The sequence below is a fragment of the Calidris pugnax genome, unplaced genomic scaffold (genome assembly GCF_001431845.1).
Source record: "Calidris pugnax isolate Ruff unplaced genomic scaffold, ASM143184v1 scaffold88, whole genome shotgun sequence".
Taxonomy (NCBI): Eukaryota; Metazoa; Chordata; class Aves; order Charadriiformes; family Scolopacidae; genus Calidris; species Calidris pugnax.
Genome location: NW_015090849.1, coordinates 1,691,957 through 1,706,219, shown reverse-complemented (window position 1 = coordinate 1,706,219; position 14,263 = coordinate 1,691,957). Strand labels below are relative to the sequence as shown.

The following is a 14,263-nucleotide window of genomic DNA, read 5'->3' as shown; positions in this document are numbered from 1 at the left end:
GGCGAGTGAGGGGGCCGGGGTGGGCTGCGCGAGGCTGAGGGAAGGGGCTGCGCGAGGCTGAGGGAAGGGGCTGCGCGGGAAGGAGAATCCGGGGGAGACCCCACACACACACACTCTGGAGGGGCCGAAATGGGGCACAGACCCCTCACACAATCGCCTCTGGTTTGTCTAACCGGGTAGGTGTCGGCATCACCTTTTAGCGTATGCTTTAAAACAAATCCCCAAACAACAAAAAAGTTAAAAAAAAAAATAAAATCCCAAACCCAACAGGCTGTGCACGTGGTATTTAGCAGCATAATTCGTGTTGTGCAGAATGGGAAAAGAAAAACAAAACATATATTTGTGGAACCAAAGTTTCAGACTGACATTATTGAATTCTGTGTGCTTAACTTAAAATCTAAGAAACTGAATGCAAAAATTGTTAGTCTTAAGCTCTCCAATTACTGTTAAGCTGTTAATACTTTTTGCGACACGACAAAATGATCACGGTGTGATTATACTTGATGTATTTTATTTTAAACTAACATCGAGCTTCAGTTTGATAAAGAGTGAAAGCAGGGCCTTGTATGTCCTTACTCTTGAGACACTTAACTTGCAGATCTCTATTGCATTTTATATATGCATTATAGTGCATTTTGCTTCCTAGTGCTGGCCTTTTTGTCCTCTCTCTGGAGATAGGACTTTCTCTTTCCCCCACACCATTAAACATCTCGTTTCAGGAAGAAAACACTAGATTTGGTAAACATTTCAGAATGGTAGCGAACTCTTTGCTAATTTTCTCTTACTAAATACCTGTTAAAATCTCTTTTTTTTCTTTTTGGTAGATTCCTGTAATTACAGGAGAGCAAAGGCTGACTGAATGTTTCTTAAAATAACTCGCTAACAATGCACAGACAATCCAAGCCTGTCCACGCTCCCCTGGAAGTTAAAGAGAATGAGAAGGAAGAGGCCTCTCTCCCCGAACTCTCAAAAGACCAGAAGGTTTGCAAAGTGACTAAATCAAAAGTCACCAAGGCATCCAAGAAGGAGAATTTAAGTGATGGGAACCAGGTGCAGTTGCAAAAATGCACCCCGAAATCTGTCAAAGGCCTGGAGAAGGAATCGTACCACAAGGAGAAGGATGTTGTCAGCTGTCGGTTCACTGAATACTTCTCTGATACCCAAAGAGGGGACGTGGCTGGTGAACATACCTTGCCTTTGAACAGTAAGGAAAATGTTTCAAGTAGACCTGTTCCTTTGGAGGATGAATGCTACTTGACACCTAATAGGGACAAAGCAGAAGAAGCATCTGATGGTGGAATATCAGAGAAATGGAGGAAAAAACCTATTGATTTTGCAACTGTAACAATTGCTGAATTTGGGATTACTCAAGAAAGTTTTACTAAATGCTCTGTAGGTAAGGCTGGAGCGACTAATTGCTGTTATCCTTCTCAGAGGGACATCTGGGGTCATCTAGTCCAACCTCTTATCAAAAACTTTAATTTAGGTGAGGTTCAGGTTGTCTGGCTGAGTTTGTATATGCCCCAGGATACATCTGTGATATGATGTTACTAGAATTCCCTATTTAACTTTCTTCTGCCCAGTTGATTAGGTGTTGGTCAGTTTCACAAGGGAGTAGTAAGACAAATCCTGCAAGAAGTGGTAGACAGCTTCTTAGCTAGCAATTGAAAAAATAAAAAAGCTCCTCACTTGGTATATAGTTTAGTTAAATATTAACTTTTAATAAGTTAATTTGCTCAGGAAGGTTTCTTGAGCTGAGTCACTAACTTGAATGTTTTCATAAATAGCATAAATCACTCTTGAAAGAAAAAAAAAAATCACCATTTTAAAGCTTTAGGTATTCTTACAAAAAAAAAATCTTTTTTTTTTTTTTTCCCACTCTCCTTTAGGAAAGTCTCCAACTTCATTAAAATTTCGACGAAGATCAGCAATTGGAGTACAGGGGTCACCGGAACATAACACCCTTATTCGATACCTCGCCCAACAGAGAAGCAACAGGCAAAAAGAAGCTTTTACACAGGTGAGAGTCTCACAAATATCTAATGTGTCAGTTTAGCCCCCCCCAGGAATCACCATGTGTTGGCAGAAGGAGAAGGCGAGTCTCAGGAAGCAGCCAATAGAAGACGTAACCACAGCCTTAATTTTGTTGACTTCCCTTGGACACCTTACATCAGAGTATGGGGATGTTAGAAGGTTTGTTTGTGCAGAGTCTGGAGTCTTTTCCCCATGTCTAACTTCCTCATATATTTTAAACTTTTGTTTACCATAACCTTTACTTTCCTGCATTTGCCATGCTTGATTTTTGGTGAATTAAAGTTGATAGGTCAAAGTGAAGTAGGTACTAGAATAAGTGACTTGGGTTTTAATCAGACTTCTTAACTCAAACTAGCACAGACTGTCAGAAAACAAATTCTGGATATGGTCTAGGTTATGAAAGGAGTAAAACATAATGGATTTCTTGATACAGTTCCTTTTTTGAATATTTTTGCCATGTAAGTAAATTGCATCCAGATTAAATACAAGATTTCCTTCTTGTCCGAGTTTGTTTTATGCCAAAATACAAATACAATGTAATAAAGCCCATGTCATCTTGGGAAAAAAAAGATTTCATGAGGTTAATTTTCTTTTAGCAGGCTAGTCCTTTTAAGCAGGAAAACGTCAGGTCGTTGAAGGACAAGATAGATGCCTTTCAGACATCCTTTCAATCCGTGCGAGAAGGTGAAGAGGAGACTGGCCTCTCTGGGCTGGCACACGTGGGTGGTGCTCCTCAGGAAGAAGGCTCTTGTAAGTGGATTATATTTCTGAGCAATGATTTATCTTAAACATCAGGTTTTAATTTACCCTATAATTTACTTTTCACTAGGCATTAGTGTTTTCACACTTTTTTCCATGAAACTGAGAACGTTTTTTGTGACAACTGGCTTTAGGTATTGTAACTGTTACCTCTTCTGATGGTGATGTGCAGACTTTTGTTTAATAACTTCTAAGTGCAGTAATTTTAGAAGTCGCATGACATTGCTGTGGTGTTAACATTCTTATTTCTTAAAGAAAATAATAAGTATTGCAAAAGCAAGTCAGGGCAGTACTGTGATATCTGTGAGAAGATGATAGTGTAAAACAAACTACAGTGCTTTACTTCTCTGGTACTGGTGGTCTTAATAACATCTCCATGAAAAGAATAACTTGCTTTGTTTTGAAGGTTTGGTAACGATATTTTCAAAGTAGAATTAAAGAATGTATGTGTTTTCCTGAGTAGCAAATGACCTAGCTTTCTGAATCTCACATCCTTTTGGTGAAGAAACACAAAAAGAGCATTCACTGAAAAATCTGAAGTTTGTCTTTGTGGTTTGTTGTTTGGATTTTGTTTTGAATTGATGCAGCTCAGAACAAAGTACCATTTACAAAAGAGTGGAACCTGGATCAGTGCAGTGAAAAGTTCATGTTGGACAACAGTGGAGCTGATTTGAAAGAAAATGTAAGGCAAAATTTGACCAACAGCAGTAAGTCTGATACCAAGATCTGCACCATCTTGTTATCACACCAGGATACGACTGTCCCTGAGCCTGCTGCTGCTCTTTCAAAGGTACTTTTGTAAGTGGAGAACATGGAGAAAACAAATAGCACAGGAAATCTTCCTTGTAGGAATTTTACATCTTATGAGAAGTCAAAGGATGCAAAATCTGGCGTGGGGACCGATCCATTGGGAGTGCCAGTGAATAAATGTGCCTGAGCTCACATACCTGCTGCTGGCTCCTGGGGGCTGTGCTCACTGTGCTTTGATACACAGGTGTTCAATGTGGGTGCTAGAAGCTGTTCCACTCAACGAGATTATAGTCCTTTCTGATAATCACATGGAAAAGCTTGGTTTAGTCTATTAATAAAATTTAAATATGTCTTATAGAAGCTGTTCCACTCAACGAGATTATAGTTGTTTCTGATAATCATGTGGAAAAGCTTGGTTTAATCTATTAATAAAATTTAAATATGTCTTCTTTTGCATCTGCAGCTGTAACTCTGAGGTGTCAGATTCCCAGCTCTGGCAAATACAGCTTTTTCTAGATGTCAAAACTTTATTCATCACTGGGATGACTTTGAATGCAATTTTTAATTTTCACCATATATCTTTTTGGCAGTTATTTGATACTCCATGCAGTATACAGATGGAGAAACTATTTTGTCTTCTATCTAAATATCAGTAGTGAGCCTTTTTTTAGTGTCATATGTTGAAACAGTGACAACGAGGGCCATTTTGCTGGGTGTGTCCTCTGATGCTGCTGGACCAGGCAGCTTCTGAGGTGTAAAACAGCTGTGATAGCATAACAGTTGCATGCAGGTTAGGAAGAAACTTCCTAAATTAATGATATAAATATCCATGGCTTTCATTCCGTCTTTTTTTTTTTCATTTCTAATGTCTAATCCTTTTAAGCACTTAGCTTTGGTGTTTGGGGAAAATAGATTCTATCAAAGTAGTGGATGATTGAGAAAACTCTGAAATCCTTGTCTGTGGGATTAAAAAACTCTGTAGTTCATGCTATTTTAAAAGGCAGCCTTTGCAAGTAGTTTTTTATTCCTTTATCATGTTGTGTGGGTGTGTATATAAATAGATGTTATATACATACATATATAATCCTATAACTTTTTCTCCAGGAATGGGTTTATGAGCAATATAATCCTACTAAAGATATCTTGGAAACAGGCCATGGTAAGAACATTCATCATTATAATAATCTTTGCTATATATAAAGTAAAAATACTTAGAATATTTGCAAGGAAACGTTTCACAAGTAGTCATCCCACGTCTGTCGTCTTGTCTACAACTTATAATGCAGTAGAAACCTGATATAAGTTTGACATAAAGGCTGATGGAGGAACAAAAGAAAAAAGAAAGTGCTGCAAATAGTGATCTCTTCAAGTGCTGCTGCAGAGGAGGTTTGAGTCCCAGTTTAAAAACTGAATTGAGAGCTCCTTCAGTGCAGCGTGGCATTAAACATGTTTTTACTTAAGCACAACTCATAGGAAGGAAATAGCTTTTATGAGAGGAGCTGAAATATTTTGGAAGGTGGGGCAGGGACTCTTGGGGGGTACGTTAGCAGTTTGATTCTGATAGAAAAAGCAAGCTGGAACTGAGACACAGGCTGGGAATAATTGTTTAGAGTTTTCCTTAATTTTTCTAGTCAGGCTTTTTTTAGGGAGAAGTATAGTTGAGTAGTTCATGTCTGTGAAGGACAGAAGGATGTTAATGTAGAGTCCCTCCCTGTATATTAGAGAATATGATTTTTTTTTTTTTCTCCCAATTTACATGGATGAGAGAGAAATCCTTATGCAAAATGTTTTTTCCTTCATGCAATGCTCCCTTTTTACTTTTGTATGTTTTGTAAATTTCTCAAAATATGAAACATACGCATACCACGATAAGAGCAGAAATTTAGAAATGAATGTTTTGTGTGATGTATTTTTTTTTTTTTTCTCCCAATTTACATGGATGAGAGAGAAATCCTTATGCAAAATGTTTTTTCCTTCATGCAATGCTCCCTTTTTACTTTTGTATGTTTTGTAAATTTCTCAAAATATGAAACATACGCATACCACGATAAGAGCAGAAATTTAGAAATGAATGTTTTGTGTGATGTTGATAGACAGAATCTATGGAGATGTGTACATTTATAGTTCATCTTGCTAATACTGAAGCCTTCTCAATTTTACTTGTATTTAATTGTCGTATGTGTCTACTTGCTCTAAAGATTTCAGTTCCGAGCGCATCATGAAAGACACTGGAAATAATCTTGTCTCAGATCTAAGCAGAAAGAAAGTTAGTTTTGCGGAAGAAGTGAGGCTGGAAATATTTGATGAAAGCAAGCCACCAGTCACACCAGTACGGACAACGGGAAATAGTTCCTTAAATGAACATACCCCGAGCGGCTCCTGTCTGCGATCTGTATTGAAGAAAACACCTGTGAAGCAGCTAATGGATAGAATGAAGGTTGGTTAACTCATTATAGGGAGGTTCTAGTACTAAAGATGAACTTCTGCAGTCATTATTGAACTACCAGAAGTTGAATTGTGGTTAAATGTACTTTTTGAGTAATTGACATGTATCTCAAAGAATTTAATGCTGTCAGTGGATATCTATTTGCTGTTTGGTCATCTTGGAAGCTTTGCTTGAAGCTTTCATGTTATGAGAAGATCCATTATGTGTGTTCTTGAGTTTTATTCACTTGGAAAACATATAGGTTTTTTAAGCAATAGGACTGATTGTTAGATGTTGCTTGCAGGAAAAGTTATTTTCAATTTTGATTTGAACAAGGACAATATATTATAATTAAATGGTATTGAATAGATGATTGTATCACTTCCATTTGATAGGAATACTCGAATGGGGCAGTTGACACAGAAGGAGGTGAATCTCCCGCAGTCTCCAATTGTGTAAAAATCTTTGAGGCGTTGGAAAAAGGTCAGATTCTCCTTTTTTTTTTTAGCCAGTCAGAGTATTATGTGGGATCATAAGGTTTTGCCTCTTGTAAACCTGAAACTCTCTGGAAGTTCTGTTTTAAATTCACCAAGCAGCCTATGTATTTTGTTACAATAGAGAAAGCTGAAGGACATAGTTCTGAAAAGCCAATGAAGAAGAGAGTTACTTTTGGAGAAGCTCTAAGCCCAGAAATATTTGATGAAACTTTGCCTGCAAACACTCCATTGCGCAAAGGAGCGACTCCCGGACGCCAGCCAGGATTGCAAAGTCACAGCCCTTCAGCAGGGTCCAGTCTCATTGAGGGACCATTACCCCAGCCCAACTTTGATTGCGAAGATGTAAGTTTTTTTGTTGGTGTGGCTTTTCTGTTTGCTTGGTTCTTTAATTATAAAAGCAGCCTATGAGCCTCTGTGAACGTTCAATTTTTTTTTTTCCCATTTTTTCCACCAGTCTGCTTGGTTTTGAAAAGAAATTGCTAAAATAATAAAATACAGTGTCCTTGAAACTTTAGAATGACATGGAGAAGTTTTGCTTTATGAATTGTAAATAGCATTTTGCCCTGTAGAGAAGGTTCAGTACTGGTAGCACGTGAAATGGTTTTGCCTTGGCTTATTTATATGTTTTTGATCCTGTAGTTCTTTTTTGCCATATATTGCAAATGAGCTCTTATATTCTTTAAGGGAAAAAAATAAAAATCACCTGGCTGTTCCACATATTGATGGACCAGGTTTTTTTTCAGTGTATATCTGGTACAGTAGGTTGCTAAAAAATTAACTTTTTTGTTTGTTTGTTTAAAGGAATGCGTTCAGCCTCTTCAAGAGTTAGTGGATGCTCCTGTTGCTGCAACAGACCTCTTACCTGCTGAAAAGGCAGAAGGTAACCCCAAATTGTATTTTTGTCATTAGATAATGCATCTTTCAGTATCTGGAAATCAATAGATGACATGGGGATTTGTTGTTTGCTTTGATACAGGGGATACATTCCACTTGTTCTAAAATTTAAATGCTCTTGCTTTCTTCTAAAGGTCTTTGCAGGAGCTGCAGAATTTACCTGGGGTTTGGGTTAAATGGGTGGTATTTGATCATGTATTTGTCTGGGAAAGTGGCTGATCTAATTAATTAGTCTTACTGCTTTAAGTAATTGGGCTTACTGTCTTGATTCTGAGACTGTAATTTTGGTGTTTTTAAAATAGCAAAACAGACAACATAAAAAAAATTGAAAGGGGGTTGTGCATGTGTATGTTTTGTTTTCCTCTGTTCTGTAAAGCAAGCTGTTTTTTAACTTGCCATCCTTGATAACCCTCAAGACTAAGTTACTAGTAACTCAAGACTAAGATGACTAAATATGTTGTGCATAATGTTAGAAATTATGTGGATAACTTCCTCAAAATATTAGAGACTTTTTCTGTTAAAACTTAATTAATATTCTTATTTTCTTTATATATAATAGCAGAAACTGACAAATGCGATACGATAACAACTCGTTCTTCTACTAAAAGGAAGGTAAGTTTCTTTAGTGATGGTGTTGGTTTTGTTTTGTTTTTAACTTCTTTGGGTGGAACTGTTATCTTTTATACCTCCTCAGGGGCTTCACTTGTGGGAATCTAAAAACTTATAATCACATAAAATTGAGGAGAATGAAAACAAAGTTTTCTCTCTAGTTCTTCTATTTGGTTTAATTTGAGGCATAGGAACATGAGAGAGAGGCTTAATAAAGTCAGGTTTCTCCTGCAACCTGTGATGGCTTTTGGTATCACTGAAAACGTGGTTGTGTTCCCAAGTCCCAAGTGGGGCTTTTGGTATCACTGAAAACGTGGTTGTGTCCCCAAGTCCAGTGCTGAAGATCTTCAGTCTTATCAACTTCTGTCTGCCAGCCATGGGGCAGGGAGAATGTCATACCCCTGTCTCTTCTAGTTGCTGGAAGGTGCATAGAATTTATTATACAACAATTTCTGCAAGAAATGCTTTTGGATCCGGAGTTGTAAAGTTCTAGTGTGCTTTATTAGAGGGGGAAGGCAAAAAAAAAAGTAGTGTGAAAAAAGTAAACCATCTTCTCTGAAAGAAATAGCTGAAGATGAAAATTGACTATTTTCTCATTAGAAAGACCTTTTTATACAAATAGGACTATATTGTACTGCATAAAGAGACTGTCTCTGCAAATGTGTTCCAGTTGTGAGTGTCTAGTTCATACAACATCATTTATGAAATAATAAAGATTAATTACAATGTGATTTTTACGACTGTTGGACTGTGGTGTATTCCTAAAAAAAAGCAAACATATGCATGTGCACATACATGTGCACCCCAACAACTTCACATTCATGTTCCTCAACAGTGTAGCACCATTTCAGAGGGGACTGATTTTAGCGTCCCAAAACCTGCAAATACTAAGAATGCTAAAGATACTAAAAATCCAAGAAAGAACAAGTTTCAAAGACAAAAGAATATAACCACATCTACTGTCAAAAAGACACAAGTAAGTGACAGCCCGCTGCCGTTGGTCCGTGCTGCCTTCATGTCTCTATCCAAGTGTCTCTTTCATGTGAATTTTGTGATTATTTTCATGTTTGTAGTAAAGATGTTCTAAAGGGTGTTACGTTTCCTGTTGCTTCTTCATGCCAGTCTTGTTTTCCTGCTCTTACTGACACACCCCTGTTTCTTACTGCTTGTTAAGTCTGACTTAAATACTGGATTTAAATACTTGTAGGGAAAAAAAGATACTTTATGGAGGTGAAGGGGCCATTGCTTTTAAGACCTCAGGGACAGAAAAATTGCTTATGCTCTTACCCAGGCACAGACAGTAGTAGTTCTTTGAACTTCCCCAGTTACATGCTAGTAAAATATTTTAAAGGTGTGAGACTTCTAAAAGATTTTGCTTTCATGTTTTGGAAGGGAAAGCACACATTCCTTTTCAAACTAAGCATCAATGAAGAATCTGTAGTTTTGAGCTGAAAGACTAATTTCTTTGTCTTCTTGATTTGGTTAAATGAAACAAAAATCAGATCTGATGTTTGAGAAGTAATTCTGCTTTGCTTTGCTTTTTTAGATTAATTAGTAGATGGCAGAATGAGTGGAACCTTCATTTTAGGGGAAAGAATTGTTATCCATCAAAATCAGGATCATTATAAACCACATTGTGATCTATGCAATCTTCTTGATCTTTTCAGAAAAGAAAACATACAGGCTATGGGAAAAGAAGAAAGAAAAAAGTAAAAAAGTCTTTATATGGGGAAAGAGAGATGGCTTCTAAGAAACCTCTTCTCAGTCCTATCCCTGAAATTCCAGAGGTTTTATCTTCTGTCTCATCTCCAAACTCACCAAAGGCAAATGCATTTTTTTCAGGTAATGTTGGGTTTAGTTTTGTTTTGCCTTCCTCTTTCTGTTACTTCTAATTTTTTATTGTAACAGTTAAATAGAAAAACTGTTGATAGTTATCTTGAGTTCTGTGCATAGGTAAAGAGCCCAGTGTATATTTTTTACTTTTAATTGTGTCTGTAATAGTGGAGTCCAAAGGATCTAATAGGTTAATGATCTCCAACTGGATAAAATTAACTCTTGTTAGACTCCATGGTAACACTGACCCAAAAAAAAGCCTGTGTATTCTACTACTTTGGCTGGATACTGCTATTTTCATAGTCTTTAAAACTGGGAAGTTGGGCATGAATAGTTAAGTGATGTGCAGTAGCTTTCTGGGGCTTTTTTACATCAGTTGCCTGGAATGGTTGCTTAAAAGGTTACTTTTATGCAAGTAAAATACTATAAAGCTTTTGTTGTAATATTTAAAAAAGAACTTTGTACATTCAGAAGTAGAGTCAAGTAACCACATGTTTATTGTGATTCAGAGGACCTATTAGATAGTACCAAATCCAGGAGTGCTGGCAAGGATGTTCAGCAGAAGCCAGTGGTTGATGGAATGAGCACAAAAAACGTCTGTGCAGCTCATGCATGTCCAAGCTTGAAGGACCTGGATGTGGTAGAAGCCAGCAGCTCTGATGGTACAGCATTTCAGGTGTCGGACTGTGATCTGAACTCCATTTCTGGCATCGATCATAAGGTAACTGATGGCTTAAGGATACTGCTAGAAAATGAGTTATAATTGTGCTTGAAGGTGTTGGATCAAAAACTAAATCTGGGGGGGAAGAAAAAAGCTAATTCTAAGAGTGATTAAACATCAGAACAGGCTGCCTGGAGTGGCTGTGGAATCCCCATCCTTGGAAGGAGGTGTTCAGAACTCAACTGAACAAAGCCTCAAGCAACAGCAGTTTGGCCCCACATTGGAGCAGATCCCAACATCCAGGGTTCTGTGTGTTGGTTTGGATTTTTTGAGAATGACTAGAATTGGTGAGGAAAACAGTAGCAGTTGTTTAGTTGTCAGCTCTTTGAAACCAGTGTTTTGTGGATTATTTCTTGCCTATAGTTAAAAAAATATATTTTTTTTTCCAGTTTTCAAGCGATGTGCCAGATGCAAAGTGTGGTTTTGATACACCTGACTATTTCCAACAAGGTAAAGAGACTGCATGTGTGAAGGAGGCAAAGGAAAATGGTTCCTTGATAGAAAATGAGAAATTCCAAGGAAATCTCCTAAATGAGGCAGAGCAGGTAACCAGGCTAGAATTTCTGGAACAAGAGGACTCTGGTGTACCTGAGGCTGCTCAAAGAACTCAGGGTACACTAAAAGATTCTGTCAGAGGTAGTCCACGAAGAAGAAGAAGGAGAAGTAGTGCCATCTATTTTCCTCCTGTTGAAAAACTGGAAATAACTGAAAACAGTCCTCCAGTTTCTTATTTTAATGTGGAAGAAGTCTTATCAGCTCCTCAGCTAAACAATGACTCTTTAGAGCCTTTTAGAGGAGGGAGAGATAACAATGGCAAAAAAGTGAGGCGCAGCATGAGGTTATGCAGAGATGCAGGAATTGAAGGACTTGCGTGGATTCAAGTGCCCAATGAGATTGAAAAGAACCCTCCCCTGCCAGCCTCTGCTTCCAAAATCAGGAGAACCATAAGCACATCCATCCTTACAGAAGCTGAGAATATTCACCACAGAGAAGAAAATCTCACCCAGTTTTCAGCACCGGGGAAGGAGAACACTGACTCTGTCAGGCTGGCTAATAACAGTCCTTCCAAAAGACGGAGGAGGTCCATGTTAACACCTCAAGAAACAAGAACTTGGTCTCAAACCCGGAAAAGGAGCATAACAAACTCTGTCTGTAGGAAGGACAGAAGTAACCAAAAACACTTTGAAGAAGTAGAAACACCTCTTGAAAATAACTCTAACATTTAGCGAGGTTTCAGCTACTCCTGATTTTCTAAAGTGAAGGTCAGTATTAGATTTAGATGTTCTCTCCCTTAAATGCTGCTTTCTTCTCCCTTCTACTTATATTTCCTTACTTGTTATTTCCTTATTCATTTGCTGGATAACTTAGAACTAATTTTCCTTGTCTTGATGCCTAAAATGCTTGAAGGTCAGAAGTGCATGGAAGACCAAGCTTGGCTCAGAGTGTTGGTTGGGTAGACAGTCATGGCACATAATCCAGGATAAATTTTTCTTCCTTGAACTGAATTTGACATCACCTCTTTATTGTAGTCTCCATCCTTGCTTACATGTTTGCATACTTTAGTGCTGTCTATAGAGCAGTAGCAATTAAACGCCGCTAATATAATAAAAAACTTGACAAATGACTGACTTCCTCTGCATAACCAGGCTCAATCATTGCAAGAAGACAAAGACTTTTTTTCTCAGCTGGAAGGATTTCTCCTAGGGGGCTAGTGAATTTTGTTGCAAGATACAGCAGTGAGACAATACATGAGATTTAAATAACGCTTATGCATGCATTTGGGATTTTCTTGTGTTTAGATAAATGCTTGCAGTTGTGTGGGATTTTTGCCCTTGAAACTTGGTCGTGATTGTTAGAGTGGATGTGTTTAGTAGACCATCTTGCTGCACTTGCTCTGCTCTCCAGTGCACAAGCTAAAATTGCTAAATGGAGACATGGCAGCAAACGTGTGACACTCAGCTGTATTTTAAGTAAAGAGGAATAAATTTGAGAATTCAAAAATATGGTCTGTAGTGACGTTACTTTTTAGAGGATTGGGGGTTGATACTAATCCATATTTTGCTGATAGGGCTCTTTTTTGAAAGAATGGGATTCAAGCTCAAGATTTGGTTTTATTTTTGAAGTTTAACTGAAGTAGATAAAACATGAATTTGTCTTTAGTAGTTAAACTGTGATGTTGAAAAGTGTGCCCTTTCAGCTAGAATTGCATTGATGTTTCCCATGTGCTTGATCATTCCTTATAAATTGCTTTTGAAATCTGCGTGAATTTTCTTCCAGATTTCAAAAAAATATCAAAAACCCCCTTGAGATTCTCAGCAAATAAGAAAGAAATAATTTCTGGCTTGAAAGGGAGGAGCAGAAGGCGGGGAAGCTGTTACCATCTTTTGCAAAGGCTTTGCTTTACCTTCTGGGCACGAGCAGGGGTTCAGTTCCTATAAGTAAGACTAAATTTTGTGTTAGATAGAATTAATGAATTCTGCTTCTCTAGTGTGAAGGTTGGGTTTGGTTTTTTTTTTTTTTTAAGTAAGCTTTTAAATCTTGATTGTATATAACATTAATTTTAAAAAATTAAATTGGCTAAGGGAGGTGAAACATTCATCATACAATAAAGCTGTACTTCATTTCTGGACGCTTCTAGTCTTCAATGTCTGTGTACTAAATACAGTGCATATTATTCAGTAGTTGACCTGTCATCTTACTGTTTTCATTTTTCTAGTTTGAACAATGTAATAAAAAGTGATGACTGTAGGTGGTCTACTTAAACATTTGCTGTTGCTTTCATTTTTCATACTGTTCTGTTTCAGCTCTAGTGAAATACCTGCGCCAGCTTGGAGGAAATAGCTTTCTGTTGAAAATGATCTCGTCTGTGACCTTGTTTTTAACATTATTGATGTGGAATAAAATACTTTATGTACTTGGCTGCTTTTATAAAGCTTAAAAGCAAACAGAACAGTTTCATTTTTATGCATGTTTTACTTTTCTCTACAGACGACATCAGTTTTTCCCAAGACAAGAACTCCTAAGGCAACTTGAGAGAAACCTCACTACTTAGATGCTGTTCATCTTACGCTGCTCTAGAAACATTACTGAAGTTATCAAAACAGTTTCCTTAATGTTTTGTTTCGGGGTGTGTGTCACAATGACTGTTTTAGATTTGGAAAGGGAATGGCAGCAGTTCCTTGGGTTGAGCCTTGCTGAGGTAGCAGTATGTTGGTGCACCAGGAGAGGGCAGTCTGACACGAGTTTTTATGGTTGTAATTGAATTTGAAAATAATACCAAAACGTCCAAAATCTTTGACGAGGTACTAGCTAAGCTTAAAATCTAAAGCTCCTTGAGATTAAAACGAATAATAGCTGCTACTTCTAACATAAAATAAACATCCAAACAGCAACTGAACTAGGCAGTGAAATTAAGCTGGAGAAGTGAATCACTTATACACTGTATAAAGATATGACTCTATGGAAATCACATTGTATTCATAAACACACAGAGCACTACAGTTGTGGCTGAGATGTTGGGGGTTACCTAACAGGTTTCAGATACCCAATCTAGCAGTGACTGAAACCTTTGGAGACTGGGGGGGGGTTGTCACATACTGAATACCAGGCTTGAATAGTCAGGTCGAGTCAAGAATTGTCCTGGAGGAAGAGGCAATAAACCAGTATGGATGATACTAGAGGGCTTAATCTAAACTGCTGCCTAGAATGTGCTTTGTGTGGTGTTGCTGTCACACAGCACCA

General features: G+C 37.7%; 1 protein-coding gene across 1 annotated transcript; it reads left to right on the top strand.

Annotated features, from left to right (window-relative positions):
• Window positions 1–804: 804 nt before the first annotated feature.
• CDCA2 (cell division cycle associated 2) lies at window positions 805–13,436 on the top strand. The gene is made up of 12 exons (XM_014943133.1): window positions 805–1,396; window positions 1,890–2,020; window positions 2,631–2,784; window positions 5,742–5,980; window positions 6,364–6,451; window positions 6,584–6,807; window positions 7,267–7,345; window positions 7,919–7,971; window positions 8,804–8,944; window positions 9,636–9,810; window positions 10,311–10,522; window positions 10,912–13,436. Exons 1-12 carry the CDS (start codon window positions 886–888, stop codon window positions 11,746–11,748), a joined length of 2,844 nt encoding a protein of 947 aa, XP_014798619.1. The 5' UTR covers window positions 805–885; the 3' UTR covers window positions 11,749–13,436.
• The last annotated feature ends 827 nt before the right edge of the window (window positions 13,437–14,263 follow it).